Here is a 20414-nt window from a genome sequence, read left to right on the forward strand (position 1 = left end):
TTAGAGCTGCCAAAATATATTAGACTAAGACGAAATAAAAATTTTTTATTATTTAATTAGTAACAATACCGGTTAAGTTAATGTTATTGTTAGTTATACAATCGTGACTTACACTTTCCATATTGTACAATCCTATATCACCCTACGATAGAGTTTGAAACATTATTGTTTATATGTGGTGCATTAAAACGCCATAGTTTTTTTTTTTTATTTATTTAAATAAATAAGCCCGGCGTCTATGGCCATTAGCATACAAGAAGTTTAAGGTTAACCATTGTTAAGGATACAGTATTTACATATTATATAAACAAGAACAGATTATAAACTATTTATGAAATTGGTTTTAACTAAAACGGTCATCATCCGATCATGTGACTTATGGTATCTGGATGGAGAACTTCCGACATGATATTTGATGCCCCAGATTCTTGTTGGTCCGTTTCATATCCACAGTTTTGTCATACCATAACGTCCATAACCCTGGTGTAACAAGCTTTTTAAATAGGCTTAAAAGAAATTAATTTCAATTAAATGCTGGATAAATAATTGAACCACAACTAAATGTTTTCACTTTATAAGTTACACAGTTTATTTAAGTAATGGCATCAAATGATTTTAATTTTGTTTTAGGAATAATATTTAATATGTTAGATATGCCTTAAAAGTTATAATATATATATCACCTATTGTTAAATAAATCATTTAGTAATGATCATATAACCGCATAATTTTAACCTAACTACATTAGAATAAAACAAAACTTGGTTAATTCGAAGTGAAACATAATTTATGTCCGGAGACGAGTTATTAAAGTAACGAATCTCAGGTGCAGTCTGCCGGTAAGTAGATAAGTATACCCTCAATAATAATTATACTGAAATGGAGCGGCGTCATAATTCATGACGTACAATAATAACGTCTCGAAAATACTTCAAGTTCTCGGTTCATTATGCTGATATTGACGTGTACCTAATTAGTCAGCAAAATCGAAACGATAGACAGATAATTTCAAGTCACCAAAAACGTATCATATCCTAAGGCCAATCGCCAAACTTACAGCATAATATACTAAATATAGCTGAAGGCTTACGTGAATAAATATAATATATACATATAGGTACGTTATGCGGTCCTGTGAGTGGTTAAATGAGTACAACACAATGCGCCATCCGTATCAGCATATATATATATGTGTGCACTATTTTGAAACTTTATTTTCAAGGATCCACCGAGTGTATATCAACGTATTTTGTCTACCTTGCGTAAATTTTAGTATAAAATAATATGGTGTGTGTATGTATGCAATATACTCGAGGTATACGTTGCCCTAATCAAACGTTATACGTAGTTACTCTTTCTCTCTCTCTCTCTCTCTCTCGTCACCCGTTCGTCTTTCACCATCGACTCTCCGCGTTTCAATATACCATCACTAAACACGAGTAGGTAGGTATTTAATATAATTTAATGACGACGATGATAATAATGTTAATAATAATAATAATAATAGTTGGTAGTGGACAGTATATGGAACGGCTGCTGTAATGGTAGTTGTTGCGTAAAAGTTGTAACCGTCCACGTCTCACAAAACGAACAGACATGAATAAAGGTATAGATGGTGTAGAGAAGGTATATAATATTATTATAACTACAAAATGGGAATTCATTCATCCTGGCATAACGCGCGCGTCCAATCTGACCGTGTAGGTACAAACTACAAAGGTTTTCGAGTATAATTTAATGTAATGTATATATCGATACGAAACAACAATGAGCATGGCCGTTATCGACCAAAAACGTACCCTTTCCTTTTCGTCCGATTCTCTTTTTGATCAAATTTAAAATAGATCGATTCACTTTTTGATCAAAATTGTACCGTTCCCTTTTTGGCCAATTCACTTTTCGACCAAATTTAAAATAGTTCGATTCTCTTTACGACCAAAACAAAAATGTATATAATAAATATATTATTTAAAGTATAAGAATATATTCTATATTATATTAATATTATTTTTTGTGTTAATGTATATTAAAAAAATAAAATAATAATATACAATTTTTTTAATAATATTTATAATTATAATATACATAAAAAAATAAACTAATATAGGTATATTATTGTTGTAAAATAATGGCAAATATTAGTAATAATAATTAATATTATACACTTTATGTTATACTTATAAAAAATTATTTAAAATGTAAAAATATCTATACATTAACATTATTTTATATTAACATTATACTTATTAATTATTTACAAAAATTGTATATTATAATTTTATTATTTATTATATAAATGTTTGTTTTGGTCGAAAAGAGAAGCGTACGGTTTTGGTCAAAAACGGACTCGCCCACAACAATAATACGTACATCTCTCGTGATTAAAATTTATGTATGGCCATAACAGACATCATCCAATTCATCACAACAGCAAACCTTCAATCCAAAATCTAGAATTAAGTTCTCTCGTGTACGTTTCTTACTGTAAATATTTAATTTAAGCTATTCATATTTTGTAAGCCCAATGGCCTATGCTGCCGAGGGCTCTTTCCTAATAAAAAAAAAAAAAAAATTTATGTATGTCAAAGTTTCATGCATTATAATATTATTATATTTATACCTAATCGCTGTGGATCGCTTTGTTATTGTGAACGGATCAGACGAACAATTACCAAAAAAATTGTCCAGAAAATCGTAGGCAGATGAACCTTTTAAAACATTATGTTTTAAATAGTTTTCCATCCGTATATTTAATACGTATATATAAAAATATATACAGTTCAACTTAGTTAACTCGAGGAGAAAGACCAGCGAGGAAATTTGAGTTCCACTAAGTATAATATTATGAGGTATAAAAATGATTTAATTTAAACAAAGCTTAAAATAGTTCAAATTTTAATTAGTAGGTAGTTGTAGTAGGTAAACTAAGTAGGTATGTAATATTATATTTCATAAACTACTATATTATATTAATCGTCATTTAGGTACCGGTATAAAATTCTCGTCCCAAATAGTTTGAACATTTCCATTCGTGTAGTGATTTAGGTAATCTAGAACAAGAATCATATCAATCATATCAATCAACTCAATGCTCATCAGTAAAATATATTTTATATATTTAGGACGCAACTTGAGTGCCATAAAATAGTTGCATATTTTATAATTCCATAATTTAATTTACCTGTAGTGGTTTTAGATGGCACAAGGTAGTATTACTAGTACTAACACTTAATTGTAGTTGCTTCACAATTATAATTAGTTACTAAACAATATTACAATTTACAATTCATTGTTCTTTTTATTATTACATACATTGTACAGCCAATTGTAAACCACGAAAAGTGCTTAGTTAAATCTGGGTTTGAGTGTCATTAATCATAAGATACATTTCGTAATTTTTATCAACAGAATCCATTATCCGGTTAAAACATTGTGAGAAATGAAGAATCATTCCTCTGTAAGATATGTATGACATTGAGAAAATGGTCACTATAGAAAACAAAATCTTAAATTTCCTATTACCAACAATAGTTTGATAATAACATTTAACAATATTACATTTCAAGTTTAATATCATTTACGGACAGGCCATGAATACACAGTGATAAAACCGGTTTATTATGAAATCAAACTATGATTCTAAAGTCGCGGTGAAATTTATACACAGAAATGCAAGTAATATAATTTTATAACAATCTTAGAGGGCAAGAAAACATGCAATCCTTCCACGGAAAACGTGTTCTTATTTAATAATAATATCTAGATTTAAAAATGTCGTGTTAATCTGTTATTGTAAAATGATTTATTTATCAAAATGTGGAACGAAAAATTTGACTTTGGATGGACTTGTTTTTAGATAAAATATAATATTATTTCTTTAATCAATTCCACATTTTCATAAGCTTCCAGTACAATGTAAAACTTTATAAAAGTATAACTATATATTATTATATATATCTTACATTTATCATGGGAATTTATTTGTGTTTTGGTGCACAACCTAATATATACATAAAAAAAAATATAAAAGAACAATAAAATTGCATAGTTATTGAAACGCTACAATATTTTTATTATAGTAATTAGCATTTAAAAATGTCTCGAAATTTAAATTCATGAAGTATTTTAGTATTTTAATATAATATATATATATATATATTTTTTTTAGTAAGTATATTTTATTATTTTATATAATTATCATAAATATTACCATAATTGTCTTCGGTAATAAGCTATTTCCTGGAAAAAAAAACTAAGTTTTGCTATATACAGTTAAAAAAAAGATATAATATAGTCAACCACCAGTATTTATCACATTAATATTAATGATTAAAAATTTAACCTAGTACTCATTGACTATACATATATTTTATAACTCAGTAATAATCATCATTAATAATTGTATTAAAAAAATGTTGCTGTTTTGCATTTTTGTTTCACTACATGGTGAGATGTTTCAAAAGTAAATATTTTATACTTCAAACACTGATAAAAATTGCTTAAGATCTATGTTTAAATAACAAAATATTTGTCGCTGAACACAATAAATTTGTAAAAAATATTATGTTAGGTAGTTTTTGGACTATTAATACATATTATCTTATTTTAAAAGAATAATATTAAAAAGTTAACAGTTATAATATTGGAATTCCTATTTCCTACGCATAGTTTACAAAAAATAATATTTTTATTTATTTTGTTTAAAACATAAATATATTTCAATGATATTAACGATTTACAAGGTTGTCTAGACAAAATATGTTTGAGTTCGTTGAAACAAGCCTGTCTAGTATAATTATCACTAAACAGATAAGTCACAACTTGTCAAGGATTAATAATTTAATGATGATGCGTTTATTTCACACTCTAACTTCAACTTCATTCAAATATTTCCACTAAAACATTTTTTTTTTATAAGATGGCAACTAGGTAATATTCTATACAGCTATAAATGTCGAATGTACTTTTTTCATATGAGGAATTGTGTAGGACACTATAATGGGTGGGTTCAATTTAAATTAAATAATAAATCATAACATACAAAACATGAAGCTAAACGAAAACAATCTGTTTGTATTACCAAGTATATTTTGTTACCAACTTATATTGGTATTAGGTAGATATATAACTAGTATACTAACAAATAGCTAAAATCGTTGCTCTTTATTCAAATATCAAATTTCGTTAAAATTTTAACTTGAAAGAAGTACAATAAAATATTGTGCTTATATAATTGTATAAAATATAAATTTCAATAAAAACTATTTGTCCTTTTACAAAATATGAGGGTCTTTCTATCAAAATTTCAAGCAATAACTATAAACATTAAACATTATAAAAATAAATGCATTTTAACTTCAAAATAATTCACAAATATGCATGGTTTTGAAGGAGTTTTTCCAAGTATATGGTATATGTCTGTAAACTCTCATAACCAATCTGATTTCTCCGTGCAAAAATTTAATAATTTTTAATTAATATTCGTAATATCTGCTCTAACTGTTTTATCAGGAATGTCGAATTTTCTCGAGTGATGCAGGAGTAATTTTATAACTTAAACAAATAATATACCTAAAATAATCAATATTTAATCAATTTAAGTTAAAGATGTATACTAAAAATGTAACTAATTTAAATAAAAGTGATTTTGCACTAATATACCAATATCTTAATTTGTTTATAAAATATGGCATTTACATATTTTTATAAAAATATAGCAAACATTATAAGAATTTAATTAATTAAACAATGAATTTCATAATTATTATTAACATGATTCATATCGTAGGAACTTTTTAACTAGACTAAAGGGTAATATTGTTTAAATAAATGTAAATAATACATAAATATGTAAAGGTGACTGGGACACTAAGCTAACAGCCTTCCTATTTCAAATTTTTCATTTTTTGATAATCTATTTAAACATTTTTTTTTTTTTTTTAATTAACGAAATAATTAAATTATTGTACGAAATAATTGATGGTAAATATTCAAACAAACTTTTTTTTATCATATCTAATTTATACCTTCAATTATTTTAATATTGACAAGGTTGATAAATTCCTAATTTAATTTCATAAAAAATTAGCGAACTACAGTAGTCTTTCAACTAAGCAACATAAGAAATATTCCAATATTATATAATAAATTGCATTTAACAACTAATACAAAACTCTTGTTGGTTGTCAATAATGTAATCATTGTAATCTCAACCCAATGAATTAAAAATTTTGTAACCCAATGGCCTATGTCGCCGAGGGTATATTTCGTTTAATAAAAAAAAAACTCATGTATTTGCAAGACACAGAAAACGAAAGAACAGCCAAAACATAGAACATTTAAAAAACGGATAAAAGAAAAGGACATAAATATAATGATGTGAAAAAAATGATTATCATAATTACCCAATGATTGCGAATAGCCTAGATTCCTAGAACATAATAAAAATACCAAGTTAATGAAATCAAAAGGACGTCTCTGTATAATAGGCAAAACCCAATTAATTTCCCAAAGAAAGAAAAAAAATCATTAAAACTAAAATTCTTAAAGAAAAGACCGCGATTCATGGCCACATTTTTGTAATTAAAAACCAAATACCATTAAGTGTAAACTATTGTGAAATATATATACTTATATTATTCTATATTATGTGTCTATGGAAAAAATTAACACGATAATAAGTTGCTGTAATAATGAACAATGACATTCCTAACTAACACCTGAAAATAAAACTCGGACCAAAAGTGGATATTTTAAATTTATTATTATAGGTATATTAATTAGGTAAATAAAAATAATAGATTATAATAAATTCAATAAATAAAGACATTTTAAATAATATAAGTCCATCGAAAAATCCTGAACTCAATAGAAAAGATGAAACCATAATAAACCACCTCCGAATTGGTCACACACACTTAACACAGCTACTTGATAAGTAAATACGATCCTCCACACTATATGTGTCATGCAGCGTACTTTTAACCGTCAACCACATCATCACTGAATGTCAAAAATACAACCAGTACGAAATCAATTTCACATCTCCGAACAAATCTGTCAAGCACTTGGACCAAACTCACAGGATATGAAAAACTTAATTTTATTCTTTAAAAAAAAAAAACAAAATTGTACAATTTAATTTAATGTAGAAAATTTAAATACTTAAATACTAAAAATGTAACCCAAAAAAAATTTTCTATTGCTAATGGCCTAGTTTTCGATGTATTTTGATCAAAAAAAAAAAAGACATTAATAATGTGTTCTTATGTGTTGTAATGTATACAAAGTAATTATTGTATGCAAATTTGTCATAATATGCTGATTATCATTTGTTGATTATTATTTATCCAAGAGTTGAAATCGAAACTAAAATTTTCAATTTTGCTATCAAAATTTTTTCATACCTAAAAATTAAGGTAATATATAGATATTATAATTTTTATATCGTCACATCATATCGATTTAATTGTATCCTGATTTTTAACACAATATTTCTTTTTTTAAATTTAAAATACAGTAAATACACCTTTAACTATATTATTTGTACGATTTTTATTTTTATTTCTACCCACGATCTGTGCATAAGAGGATCGTCGTTCCATTCTCGTCGTTACCAATAAGTGTAAAATGGACTTAATTAAATAATATGTTAGTTCTTGCCATATTAATATATTAGATGAATTTACTATTGTAAACAATATGTTAGATATTGTTAAATTTTATCAAATATAATTGATTTATATTTTGTGTATATCAATTATAAGACTATTGTAATTCTGATATAAATAATCGATTTCAATTTTTTTTCAATTTTAATATACATTTTTAATATTAAATTCGTTGAATGTTACATAAATTATGAGTTAGTAATCTGTAAATCATTACAATTTCAAAAATTTTCAATCTTGATGTAACATTGAAATTTTTATAAAATTTATTTAAATTTTGATTGATATTTAAAATTAATTTCAAGACCTGCGATTTATCAATCATCATTAAATTGAAATTTAAGATTTAACACTACCCACTACCTACTGTTACAGTAACTACCTATTTAATGACAACGTACACACAAAATCTACTATGTACTGCAAGAAACTTCCTCGGGCTTGTTAAATTAATTTATTACGTTTTACAATTACCTACTGAACGTTTTAATTAAAGGTCATTAATAATATTATTCAACCAAAAAAATATATTTTTCTTATTTAATAAAAATTAATAAATAAACATACCTACTGCAGTATAATTCAAGTTGGTACAGATTTTTCGAAAAATTGTAACGTTTTTTGAAATATTTTTCTTACATAATCTGAATTCACTACAAAATAAAATTTATGAAAAAAAAAATACTTTTCTTAATATTGACATTTTTAAACGACTTTTTTTCGTTTTTACTTTTTAGTGATAGCAGTTAATTTTTAATCTTATATTTTTTTTTTCAAATAAAATTTACAATATTTACCAAGTGACACAATGAGCAAATGTGTTACAGAAATATATTTTATACATGCAAGGTTGTAAAACAATTAATAATTCAATCATGATATCATATACACAGAGAAAAAATGTGTAATTAGTAATTACACGTACGTAAAACATGAATATTTTGTGGAAAGCAGCCACTCATTAGAAACATTTTCATCAGATGGGGTTTTTTTATAAATGGCAAGCCGGTTCCGATGCCATTTATGCTTTAACCTTCTGGGGGGTTGAGCCTGTTTTAGTTTTAAGTCTGAAAATTTTTGGGAGTAACAAAGTTTTTAGTTGGGGGATTGGGATGATTTAGTACACAATGGTGGAATCGTTTGTAATATGATTTAGCTTCATCATACACTGCAGACATATGAAGTCTGAGTGGATATAGTATGATTAGACGTAAGGAGGGGTATTAAGTAATTTATGTGTTGCTATATTTTGAAAAGTTTGTATTTTGTTTATATTAGTCTTCGTTTGCACTTCCCCAAAGTTTTAGGCTGCATGTCCACATAGGTTTAAGTAAGGATTTATAAACAATAAGTTTAGTATTGATTTGTAAATGTTTGTTATAATTAATAAGCTTTTTAGTAGGCGTAAGTCTTTTGGATTTAATATGTGAACCCTAGGTCAGAATTTTATCTAGGGTTATACCATGATATTCTATAAATACATAAATACGTTTAACTATAATTAACTATCAAATTCAAAATTAAATTCTTTTAAATTGAGATCTTAGGAATATGAAATTAAAAAGGTATGTGCTATCATTCTAAAAATTTAAACGATATAGCATAGATGAAAATATTTATTTATTTTTTTTTTTTTTATATTGTTGTATGTTATGACTTCATAATCTATAAAAAAAAATGTTTGTAAATCATTTAAACTTTTTGAGATAAGAATAATCACTTTCTATAATACAATAGATAATGAAAATTGAGTTTATTAAACCCGTTTTAAGTATTAAGTTTATTATATTACTTTTAACCGTTTTAATCAGTCATCTGAAATCAATGAGATATTATTTTATTAATTAACGCAATCAGAGATACTGCAGTGAAATAATACGATTGTGTTATTAAGAAAACAATAAAGTATTTTCACACATTTTAAACTGCTTTTATAAAACTATATATTATTACACAGCGTTCCCATGACCTACACGGCCACGTGCATCTAGCTTAATATTAAATATTACTTAAAAGTTTATAAATATTCTCTAAATATTTAATTTATGCAATTGTTGCGTCAATTCAATGATTAAATACAAGAACATACCAGAATATCCAATTCTTTTGATCATAAAATTGTATTTTATCATTAGTTAACTTCTTAAAAAAATAGTTTGAAATGTCTTTTTTTTAATTTTATTCAGCTTTATTCCCATTATTTTATTTTTACGAAATAAAAATAAAAATAAAAAATTACGTTTTTATCATAATTATTAAAAGTACTTGAATAATTATTACATGTTTATATTTTTTGTCTATGCCTTACTAATAAGTGCTCTTTAAAATCAATTATTACACTATAGTAAGTCATGTTTTCATCAATAATTATGAAAAAATAACGAATGCAGTATCAGATATCTGTTTATTAATATGATTGAAAATATTATAATTGAATTCATCGTAATATATTATTATTATTTTCATTTACCATGAAACCAATAGAATATAAAATATAATAAAGAAATAAGAAAAACCACTTTTCTGTACAGTAGATGTCAAGAATAATACCTTTTTATTGAGTAATCCACTATAATAGAGTACCTATACCTAAAGTATGTGTTTAATATTAATTCAATAACGAATCATAACATACAGAGATTCAAATCAGTGCGAGTGATTCATCCATATCGATCATGAAGTTGGCCGTCGGTTTCCAATCTTGCATCTCGTTGATCAGTTTTTGAGATTCTCTGCATCGAGGTCGGCGTTCTCTGGCAGTTCCCAATCTTGCATCTCTTTCCTCGATTGTTTCTGAAGTTCGTATTGTCGTTTTTATATCATGCCTAAGAGGTACGACTACCGATTGATATTGTTTTAGAAGGCATAACTACTTAGAAATGGCGTTATTATAACAAAAATATAAAAAATACAATAAGAGGTAGGATTTAGGTAGACTACAAATTGTAAAATTAACAATAATTCAGGGATATATGTTATACTAGCTGAACCCGTGCACTTCATAGTCCGTTAAAAATCTTTCATATATACTTTATGTTTCTCAAACTGTAGAGTGCTAAATTCGTTATCAGCTGTGATAAATGATTATGCTAGCAGTATATTTTTATACATAATTATAGATGAAGTTTAAGATAAAACAAGTAATAATCTTCAATGGTATTCAATTTTGTTTATCAACATGTAATTTTAATCATTTTATCTAGAAAAATTTGACAAATTCTAGTATTCAATTGGTCGCATTTGGTCGCATCGCTAATAGGCAATAGCTACCATTTATAAATAAACAAAATTTTCCATCATAAATCTCAAAATGTCTGTTTGAGCACCTCCCAAGTTTGGGCCTATCACTTTTTAACTTAGCTTATCTTCTGAACATAGGTCTAATATATCTCTGTATCAAATTTCATCGCAATTGGTTCAGCCGTTTCTTAATGAATAAAGGAAAAACAGAAATCCATTTTTCTATATATATATATATATATATAGGTAAATTGAAGAAGATTATTATTATTATTTTTAATGAAAACATTATATTTATTATATAATTGATATTGAATTAGTATAATGAGAAATATTTATATAATTTATTATTGTTCGAAATTTTCATGCCATAAATACCTAAAAAAAAAAATACATAAAATGTTTTAACACGAATAATATTTTAAATAGTTTTAATAATGACTTATGATAAATCTTATATCATATATTCAAAATTTTTGTTTGAACAATGGATATTTTATCAACATTAATAAAAAAAAAAAAAAAATTATGAATAAAATAATTCAAAATATATTTTTTTTAATTGTGCCTTATTTAAGAAATGACAATATAAACATTTCAAGCTAATATCTTGTATATACAATAATTTATTTTTGAATTAAAATAAAATAAAAAAATCGGTTTTTAATAACTGATTTTGTATGAAAATTCGTGTTTTCCCAATTTTTAAAAGTGTTGACCCTTATTTAACTATTACACTCAACACCTCTCCTCCCCCTAATTAAAAAAAACAAACAACTTTATTCAATTTCCCAGGTAACATATTGAAGTTGGACTTTTAATCATTTTTACTGCTCTGAAAAGTAATAACATCCACATAAAACAAAAATGGTCATTGGAAAATCGATACATTCATTGCTCCGCACAGAATTAAAAAAAAACAGTTATGTAGGATGATTTTAAAATGTAAGACTAAAATCAATACAGGGCCCATTTGAATACATATTAATATAGTAAGCAATATTTCAGGATAACCTAAGTTGTAATAAACAAAATATGCTAAAATAATTATAATAGAATATACAATTTTTTTCTCAAAATTGTATATTATGCAATCTGCTTCAATTAGAACAATAAGCTTAAGTGACAAAAATAATAAATGTAATGGTATATATAAAAAAAAAAAAAAAAAAACACAAAGAATATATTATAAATGAATATAAATTACATATCAGCGTATTCATACTTAAAATCTTAAAAAACGCAGACTTGATTTTTAAGGAGTAGCGTATAGGCAACTCATTTTCAGTAGGTATTTTGCTAATATAGTACACATATTTAGATATTTTGTTAAATTTTTAGATTGTTATTAACTACACAACAATTAATTTATTATAATAATTCGTGTCCGGGTATATAATAACTAACCTTCATTTACAAGCTCATGCCAACAACAAATTTGTTTAAAAAAATACTTTTTATGTATTTTCATGAAAAAAACGTGTTAATATATTATATTTAAAATTCAATTTATTATATTGAAATTCAGATAAAAAAACATTTTAAATACTTGTAAGTATGTATATTGTGTATAAGAATGGCATTTAGGATATTTGGTTGAAAACATTTCATCAAAAAATTACATATTAAAATTAAAAACAATCCGTCAAAAACACTTTTTGTCAAGTACTTTTCTTCAATAACAGAAAATATTTTATTCACTTCATTTTGAATAAGTTTTTTAATTGACTACACTATAATTTAACTGTATTAAAATAGATCATCAAAAATAACATTTTAATCAATTAAAATTGTTAACATTAATAATTTATATATAAATGTATACAATTTAGATTAAAATTTTCTTAATTCTGTAAGTTTTCTATAATCATGTGACTGTATGTAAAACCAATTTATTATTTTACAAAAATAAAAATGATTTTAAATTTATATCATTAAGAGTTCGGAACCGATTTGTCCGCAATTATATTATAAATTTATAACAATCAAAAATCGTATTTTATATTTAATTACTAGGTACTCAAATTATAACACTTTTTTACTAATCTACTGCTAGATACCTATTTAGGAGGAGGGGTTGATAGGACGTATTATATTTTATATCAACAAAAATGACTTCATAGGAAAAACCGTTACAACACATTGATATATCGGATTTTATATTTTCTTCTTTTGGATAGATGAGAACTTTTTGCAGATCGCTAAAAGTCCGAGTTTTAATTTTACTTTCTAGAGTTTAACTCATTGTGCCATAATGCATAGATTGTAAATTTCATATAAAATTTAAAAAAAAAAAACTTTCTAGAGTTAAAAAAATAACAAACATTGTGCATTATTTAAATGCGTATTTTAGCTTTTGTAGTTATAATTTTGAAAATCGATGTTTAATCTTAGCTACAAAATGTTCTATTTTTTAAAATAATTTAATGAAATCCGACTAGGTACCTATTTTATAGAGTGTGTGAATATTTCCTGTAAAACACATTTCTTACAGAAAACACGCATACTCTGACACTCTCGACTATGTACTAACTACTAAGCATATTATTATAAGTAATTTAATGTTTACATTTTCAATATACATTGAGAATTTCTGATTGAACTAATATTACCTAATATTTGACTTAATGTTATTAATTGAATTCATAAATTAGTACATTTCATTTCTGGATTTTTGAATTTAATAGTACAGACACTATCGAGTATGACATGTTCATCACCTGAAAATCATCAGTTTACGATTTAATTTAATTTTTAAATTGTAATTTGTAATGGAATGTTCAAGATTATCTTTGGATACAATCAGAGTTGTACAGTATCACTTGTATCAGAGATACAATTGTATCTTATATCTTGTAATATGATATATTTTATATTATAGTAACATGTATTTATTTTTTTGCCAAAAAAGATACAAGATACTATTATTGTAAAAATGTTTTGAAAAATTGACCAGAGTTCAATCAAGCCGAAATTAAAAATAACTAAAAAATGTACCACACAAGTTTGTAAGATTTGAAAAACATAAATTAAATTAAAATTCCCGTATGGAAGATTACACTACATTATATAGTGATGTATTAGTTATAAATGTATAATGTGTACCTATTGACTTATACTTATTATATATTACTTAAAATAATAATGACTTTATAAATATATTTTATATGATTTGTGGAGACGTTTTACGTTTAATAGTTCATAAAATTCGATTGGAAATATAAAAATATCATTTATCTTGTATCATGGTACTTTTTTTTAGTATCTTGCCCAACCCTAGATTAGAAAAGTTAAGCAAAAATAAACATATTACATAACTAATAAGAAAATATTTCATTATGTCGTATAAAATACTAATAAATGGCAATTTATTAAAGTGTTTAAGTGCTTACATTGGCGAACATTTCTAGATTTACGATAGAACTTGATGTTACTTTCATCACTCGCCTGTGAGCTGAATTCGTGTTCATGGCAAACAACAACATCTTTTTAGATTTTAAATCCATTGCAGTCCAATTGCTACTATATAATCCAAAGTTTATTTTACATTTCTGGCAATAAAAATTGTTAACATTTCAATTAGATATTTTTTTTCAAACAAAATGAGTTTGAGTATCTAGTTTAAGTAATTAATTTTTGTTTACCTCAGTTTCTATGTGGTTGAATACATAACAATACATGAAGAATTCAAAAGTAACTGATAAAAAACCGAAAAATACTTTTAAAACTGGTACGGATATAATTGACCAACCCATAAGATACGTCTTGATATAGGTAAAAAAATCAAATTGTTATGAAACATACGTATGGTAAAAAATAAAACACTTACCAATGAAGTGAGAAATATTAATGTTATTACAGAATAAGAACCACCGATTATTTGGAATAATACCGCCGGTCGAATAATTTCAAAAAAATCATCATACTTCCTATATTATTTACGATTGAAAAATAAAAGATATTAATCATAATGTTAATTAAAAACTACTTTTGCGAGCTCTGTGTGTCGTAGTAAAATATGTTTTAAAGCAATATATAAATTAGGTACATATACATTGTAATAGTGTCACACGTATAATATGTGATCCACAATTTTATTTTAAGTGAAACATTTTTAATTACAACATGTTAATTAAATTATAGTTAACTGTACCCATATGATATTTTAATGATACATTATTTTGCACTTACTTCATTATACTTTGATTATCTTTTATGTGGTTGATCAGTTCGTCATAACAGTTCAATATATTTTTATCATTAACTTTTCTAATGTTATGAGTGCCTAGAACAGTTATCAATAATGTATAGAATAATACTACAATAGTTCATGTAAGTGTGGCCTATTGAATTGCTGTTTCTCATATATTTCAGCATCTGACACAGTAAGCTTTTAAACTAGCGATAACTTTTTTTCATAGAACTGTGAATTGTTTCAAAAATATATTAGTATAATAAGTAATAACATTAATTTATAACTATTTTTAACAACTTTTTTATATTCTTAACTCCATTGTTACTGTTGTTTAATCAATTATTAAATCATCTAAAACAACTTTTAATTGTCTGCATAAATTTAGTTATAGTTCTGCACATTATAGTGATGAGACATACAGATTTAAAATAATTTAGCAATAAAAATATATCAGCCATGAAATATCATTACTTTTAAAATATATTAATTTATATAAAAATATGTTAAGCCTGCCCTACATGGCAAAAAGTACCCATTGAGGGACGGAAGACAAAACTTTTTTTATTTATTTTATGCTGGCAACAATTTTGTTTCTGACATAAAATTAATTAATCTTTCAGTTATTTGACAAGATTCCTCACATTTTTTCTATAGGGTTTTAAATAATATTAAAAATAAATTGCCGCCATTTATTTTATAAACATTTATTTTCAGATTTAACAAATTTAATTTAATTTTAAATTATTATTAGTAATAATTATTGTTAAATTAATATGTTACGCTCTAACTAATCGAATCGTTCTATATATTTTAATTGGAATAACATTTTGCTCAATTTTCAAATAACTATACTGTGTTGCATAAAATATGTATTAATTTAATCGTTCAATAAAATTTAATGAACCAATCATAGACCACTAAATAATGTTAAAGAACCGTTAGCTCACTATTGACTCATTGAATGTCACTCATGCAATCCGAAATTAGTATATCTCAAAGTCAGTAATCCATCTCTAAATATTAATAACAATAACGATTGACCAGATACGAACCCGTGGCGGATGATGACGGCGTTCGGTAGCAATCACGATGACCAATGTTCGCACAACTGGCCGATACTGTGCGGAACTGAGCGTTGAATGTGAAACACATTGTCACTACGTAGCTGTCGAACAGTAACCAACTAAACACGTTAACGAAACACGCTATTATCTCGACCGCGTAGATAAGCGTCCAGACGGGCGTCGCATTGTACACGGTTGCCGGCACCGGTAACCACACGTTGTAGATGGTAACCCGGTAACGGGATACGGTACCGTCGACATTCGTCAACTGAAGATATTCGTCCATCGCGAACAGTGGAGTCAACGCCCACATGAAACACGTGAACCAGCTGAGCACGACAAACGTGCGAAGAACCTTGGACAATACGGCCCGGGACCGACGCACCACGTGCTGATCTCGGGCGCCGCACGTCGTGAACTCGTACCGGGCCGTTTCCAGGCTGGCGCGCAACCTGTCCGAGTGCGTCACCATCACGTATCCCTTTGACAGGCACAGAAAGGCGTTAGACACCACCGTGGTACTGAACGCGAACCGCTGCAGGTCGTTGACCGCGAAGTAAAGGCCGACCAACTGAGTGATCTGCACGATGAACGATAACCACATGACCACCAGGAACGTTAACCTGTAGTATCTATTACTACCGTTAGTTGTATCAAGTATTTGATGTAAACATATAGCCTTGAACAGCCGATTGTCCACTATGGTTAGGTCTTCCGATGCCGGTGCAAACGCAGCCACTCCTGTTGCGGTCATTTTTAAAACGATCAGTTTCGCAAACGATATCTGCAAACGAAACATAATACAACGATAAAGATTTTCCCCTGTATTCAGTGGAAACTTAATTTTTCATGCCGTTTAAAGCGTTGAAAATAACCTATTTCCGTCCATCGGACAGTAAATGTATTTTTTTTCGCCCGGCTGACAGTAAATATAGGAATCGCGATACGCAGCTGGTACTCTGCAAATCAGATTAATATACACGAAGTCATGAACGTATATTGATTTGTTTGACCTGTTATATCAAATACTAAATGGTAGGTAAGTTACTCCCATGTTGTTCTATATGAAACAGTTTGGTACATTTAGATCCCTAAAACAACAAAAATAGTTGATTATGAACTACTACAATAAGTGTAATATTCATAATTATTTTCGGTTTTTGAAGGTAAAAGAAACCAAAGGTATAATTAAAAAAAATATAGTTGTGAGAATGCAATATTCTAGTCTTAGTTGAAGTCCAGCAGCCACCCGCGGCTCGTACCCTAAACGTCAACCACTAGCCTAAAATAACTCAATTCCCACACTTAGAACACAATGCAGGATGTCCGGTGAAGATATACTTATTAGCTGTAGAGAGAAACCCGGATAAAAAACAGTGATTTGCCATTTTATCCATAAACTAAACAAATTATTAAAAATCACGTGATTGATGAAAATAAAGTGTTGAAAGGTCAAAAAATGTTCAACAAAATAAACTCTATAAAATAGGTTTCTTTATTTTTTGTCAAAAGTTAAAAAATAAAATATATTTAGCCCTTGTCTTTAATGTGAGTCTAATAAAAAAAAAGATTTATGGCATATTTATTATCTCAGGAGATATCGCAATGGTTAATCTTCACGTGACACTATCGGTATACCTACCATTCCTTCCTGACGATTGGAATAGTAAGAATCCTGCAACGCAAATGTTAATAGAAAATTTATTGTACTAATTGTATTAATATACCTGGATGTATTGATGTATTATTTTTTATAATAACATACTAGCCGTTAGGTGGACTGTGCACAATTGTATCATCATAAACGTTACCTGGGAATGAAATTTAATGAACCAGCAAATTTACCATACAATATTTGGTGAACATGGAAATACAAGATTTGAGATTGAAATATCAATATATACTAATGTAAACTTGTAAACAATTGTATTTTACTGCATTATATATACGATATACCTACGTATTGTCAGAGTTGTATTTACCTACGAATGTTATTTTATTCATTATCAGTTTATTATTTATTGAAACAGTGAAAATATTAATCATTTAGAACTAAAAAAGTCACTCAAAAATCGTTAAGATTTAAGATTATTATTTGATTAATTATACAATAATTACGATAACATATAGATACCTACTTATGACGATTGAACACTAATAAATTAAAAGTCCTTTTAAATCTGAATTTTTACTATTTTTTTTTATTTATAACAAGGTTATACTACTATGTAGTGAGATTATTTATTATATTTTGAATTGAATTGCATATTTATAATTTATAATTTTAAATATAAATATTGCTGTAGTTAAATTAAATATTATTGTCACATAGTATAAACACGTTTTGTTATATAAAATACCTAATCTAAAAATTTTGAACGGTAATCACTGATAATTTAGATATAATTATGTAAACAAGCAATATGATGCAAATTACTTTCAATATTCTATAAATATTACAAGATTGCAAGTGTTTATATTATTATTTAAGACAGTGTTGGCCAAACTTTTTTAGCGCGGGCCATTAAAAAATTTACTTTAAAGTCATCAATATTTTAGGTATAGATATATAATTAAATATTTAACGACTTTTATTGTACTCACTAATTTTAATGGTTTTATTTAATACTTGACTTCTTAATTACTACAAATGAAAAAATTATATGGATTTACACTTCCAAAAATTATTTTTAAACTAATTAATTTAACATCTTTATTTAATATATACTAGTATAATAAATTATAACTACAAATTAAAAAATAAATATAAATAATACAAAATGTTGTTTTATACTTTTAAGGCATGTACTTTTGCGAGCCAGATATTAAATGATGGTGGGCCTTAATTTAGTCACCACTGATGTAAGACATCATGCAACTATGTAAGCAACTTGTAATAGTATTATACTCATAAATATATAACTCATATTACTTTTTTTCTTACGGTTCAATTATCAAATGATAATCTATTTTAAATGACATTAAAATAATAATTGTAATTATAACCAATCAAAATATAAACCTTCATAAGTCCATGATAACGATTTTTTGAACTATGACCAAATAATCGAAATCTATTTTGTTTTCAAAAATTATTAAATTTACACTTCATTTTTCTGGAATTTTTTTTTAAATACCTATTCAAAACTAAAAAATATAACCATAACCCATTAATAACTTTGGTGTGTATAAAATCTCAAATTTGAATTAAAAATATATTCTAATTCAAAATCAAATCTGTTAATTTGGTTTTGTGATGTCTAGAAAATATTCAGCACCTAAATACCAGATATTATCTTCAGCTCGAATTTTGTGTTACCTATCGAAATTTTTAATCTTATAATACTTACTAATATTTCTATTTTCTATGAAATTCAAATTTGATATATTCCTAACAAAAATAATTTAAAATGTTAAAATTTCACTTTGTATTAGATACTTCACCCTTTTTTTACCTTTCTACGTTTATTTTTTATTTGGAATGTGAGTTTAGGTGTGCATTAGTTATACAAAATATAGTCTAAGTATAATATGTAGTCAGATGATTACATTATTCAAAATATAATATAATTATTAGTTAATAAGATAAACTTTAAAATTGTGATGTTGGTGACTTGAGTGTAACATAACTGATATAAATAACTAAACACTAAATACTACTGTTTAAACTTATGTTTATATCTAATAAAGTAATAACTACTCGTATATAATGCAAAGTATTTTATTTAAATAGTAAATATATTTAAATATTTTTGTATCAAAAAAACTTACATTATTTTGTCATGTATTTGTTTCGGTCTAGTATTCAACACTCAACAATCTGCTTTTAAGACTATATGAGAAATGATAATAACTTATGTCGTATATAGTAGTATCTTCCACCTGGGTAACAACAATTTAAGTATATACTGGAGTTCAAATTATTATTTTAAATGCTTAATGGTGGTCAGAAAGTTATTGGTTTTACGATGGTGTGTTTACTTATTTAGTGGTGCTGAAGCCTATAATTAAGCTATATGGTTTATACTATAAACGATGGCTTTTGAATACATAACATGTTATTGTTTGGGAGACTAGTCTTTATTATAGTTATGTGGCTAAAACTATCATCATAATTACTTATTATTAATTAACTTTAGTTAGCCATCAATATTGTCATGTTTAGTTTGTAAATAGTACCAGGTCCGAATGGTTTTCAGGTCAAAGCTCTATCTAACTTCCATTCATATAATTTGGTATTCAGAC

General features: G+C 26.1%; 1 protein-coding gene and 1 long non-coding RNA gene across 2 annotated transcripts; both read right to left on the reverse strand.

Moving 5' to 3' along the window:
* Positions 1-321: 321 nt before the first annotated feature.
* LOC149058701 (uncharacterized) lies at positions 322-10620 on the reverse strand. The gene is made up of 3 exons (XR_016190529.1): positions 10306-10620; positions 2989-3050; positions 322-480 (listed from the first exon to the last, which is right to left on the reverse strand). It is a non-coding gene; the product is annotated as an uncharacterized LOC149058701 (long non-coding RNA).
* Positions 10621-12856: 2236 nt separating this feature from the next.
* On the reverse strand, positions 12857-16923 carry LOC149058702 (uncharacterized). The gene is made up of 6 exons (XM_089220021.1): positions 16158-16923; positions 15102-15195; positions 14740-14839; positions 14555-14674; positions 14303-14461; positions 12857-13630 (listed from the first exon to the last, which is right to left on the reverse strand). Exons 1-6 carry the CDS (start codon positions 16921-16923, stop codon positions 13571-13573), a joined length of 1299 nt encoding a protein of 432 aa, XP_089076147.1. The 3' UTR covers positions 12857-13570.
* Between the last annotated feature and the right edge of the window lie 3491 nt (positions 16924-20414).

Source organism: Diuraphis noxia, unplaced genomic scaffold, assembly GCF_037042655.1.
Source record: "Diuraphis noxia isolate RWA-SAM2 unplaced genomic scaffold, SU_Dnox_SAM2 contig0002, whole genome shotgun sequence".
Taxonomy (NCBI): Eukaryota; Metazoa; Arthropoda; class Insecta; order Hemiptera; family Aphididae; genus Diuraphis; species Diuraphis noxia.

Coding starts and splice junctions, on each gene's coding strand:
- LOC149058702 (XM_089220021.1), bottom strand. CDS start 16,923: ATGACCGCAACAGGAGTGGCTGCGTTTGCACCGGCATCGGAAGACCTA. Junction 14,675..14,739: donor TAATATTTCTCACTTCATTG/GTAAGTGTTTTA, acceptor ACCTATATCAAG/ACGTATCTTATGGGTTGGTC. Junction 14,462..14,554: donor TCAACCACATAGAAACTGAG/GTAAACAAAAAT, acceptor TTTTATTGCCAG/AAATGTAAAATAAACTTTGG.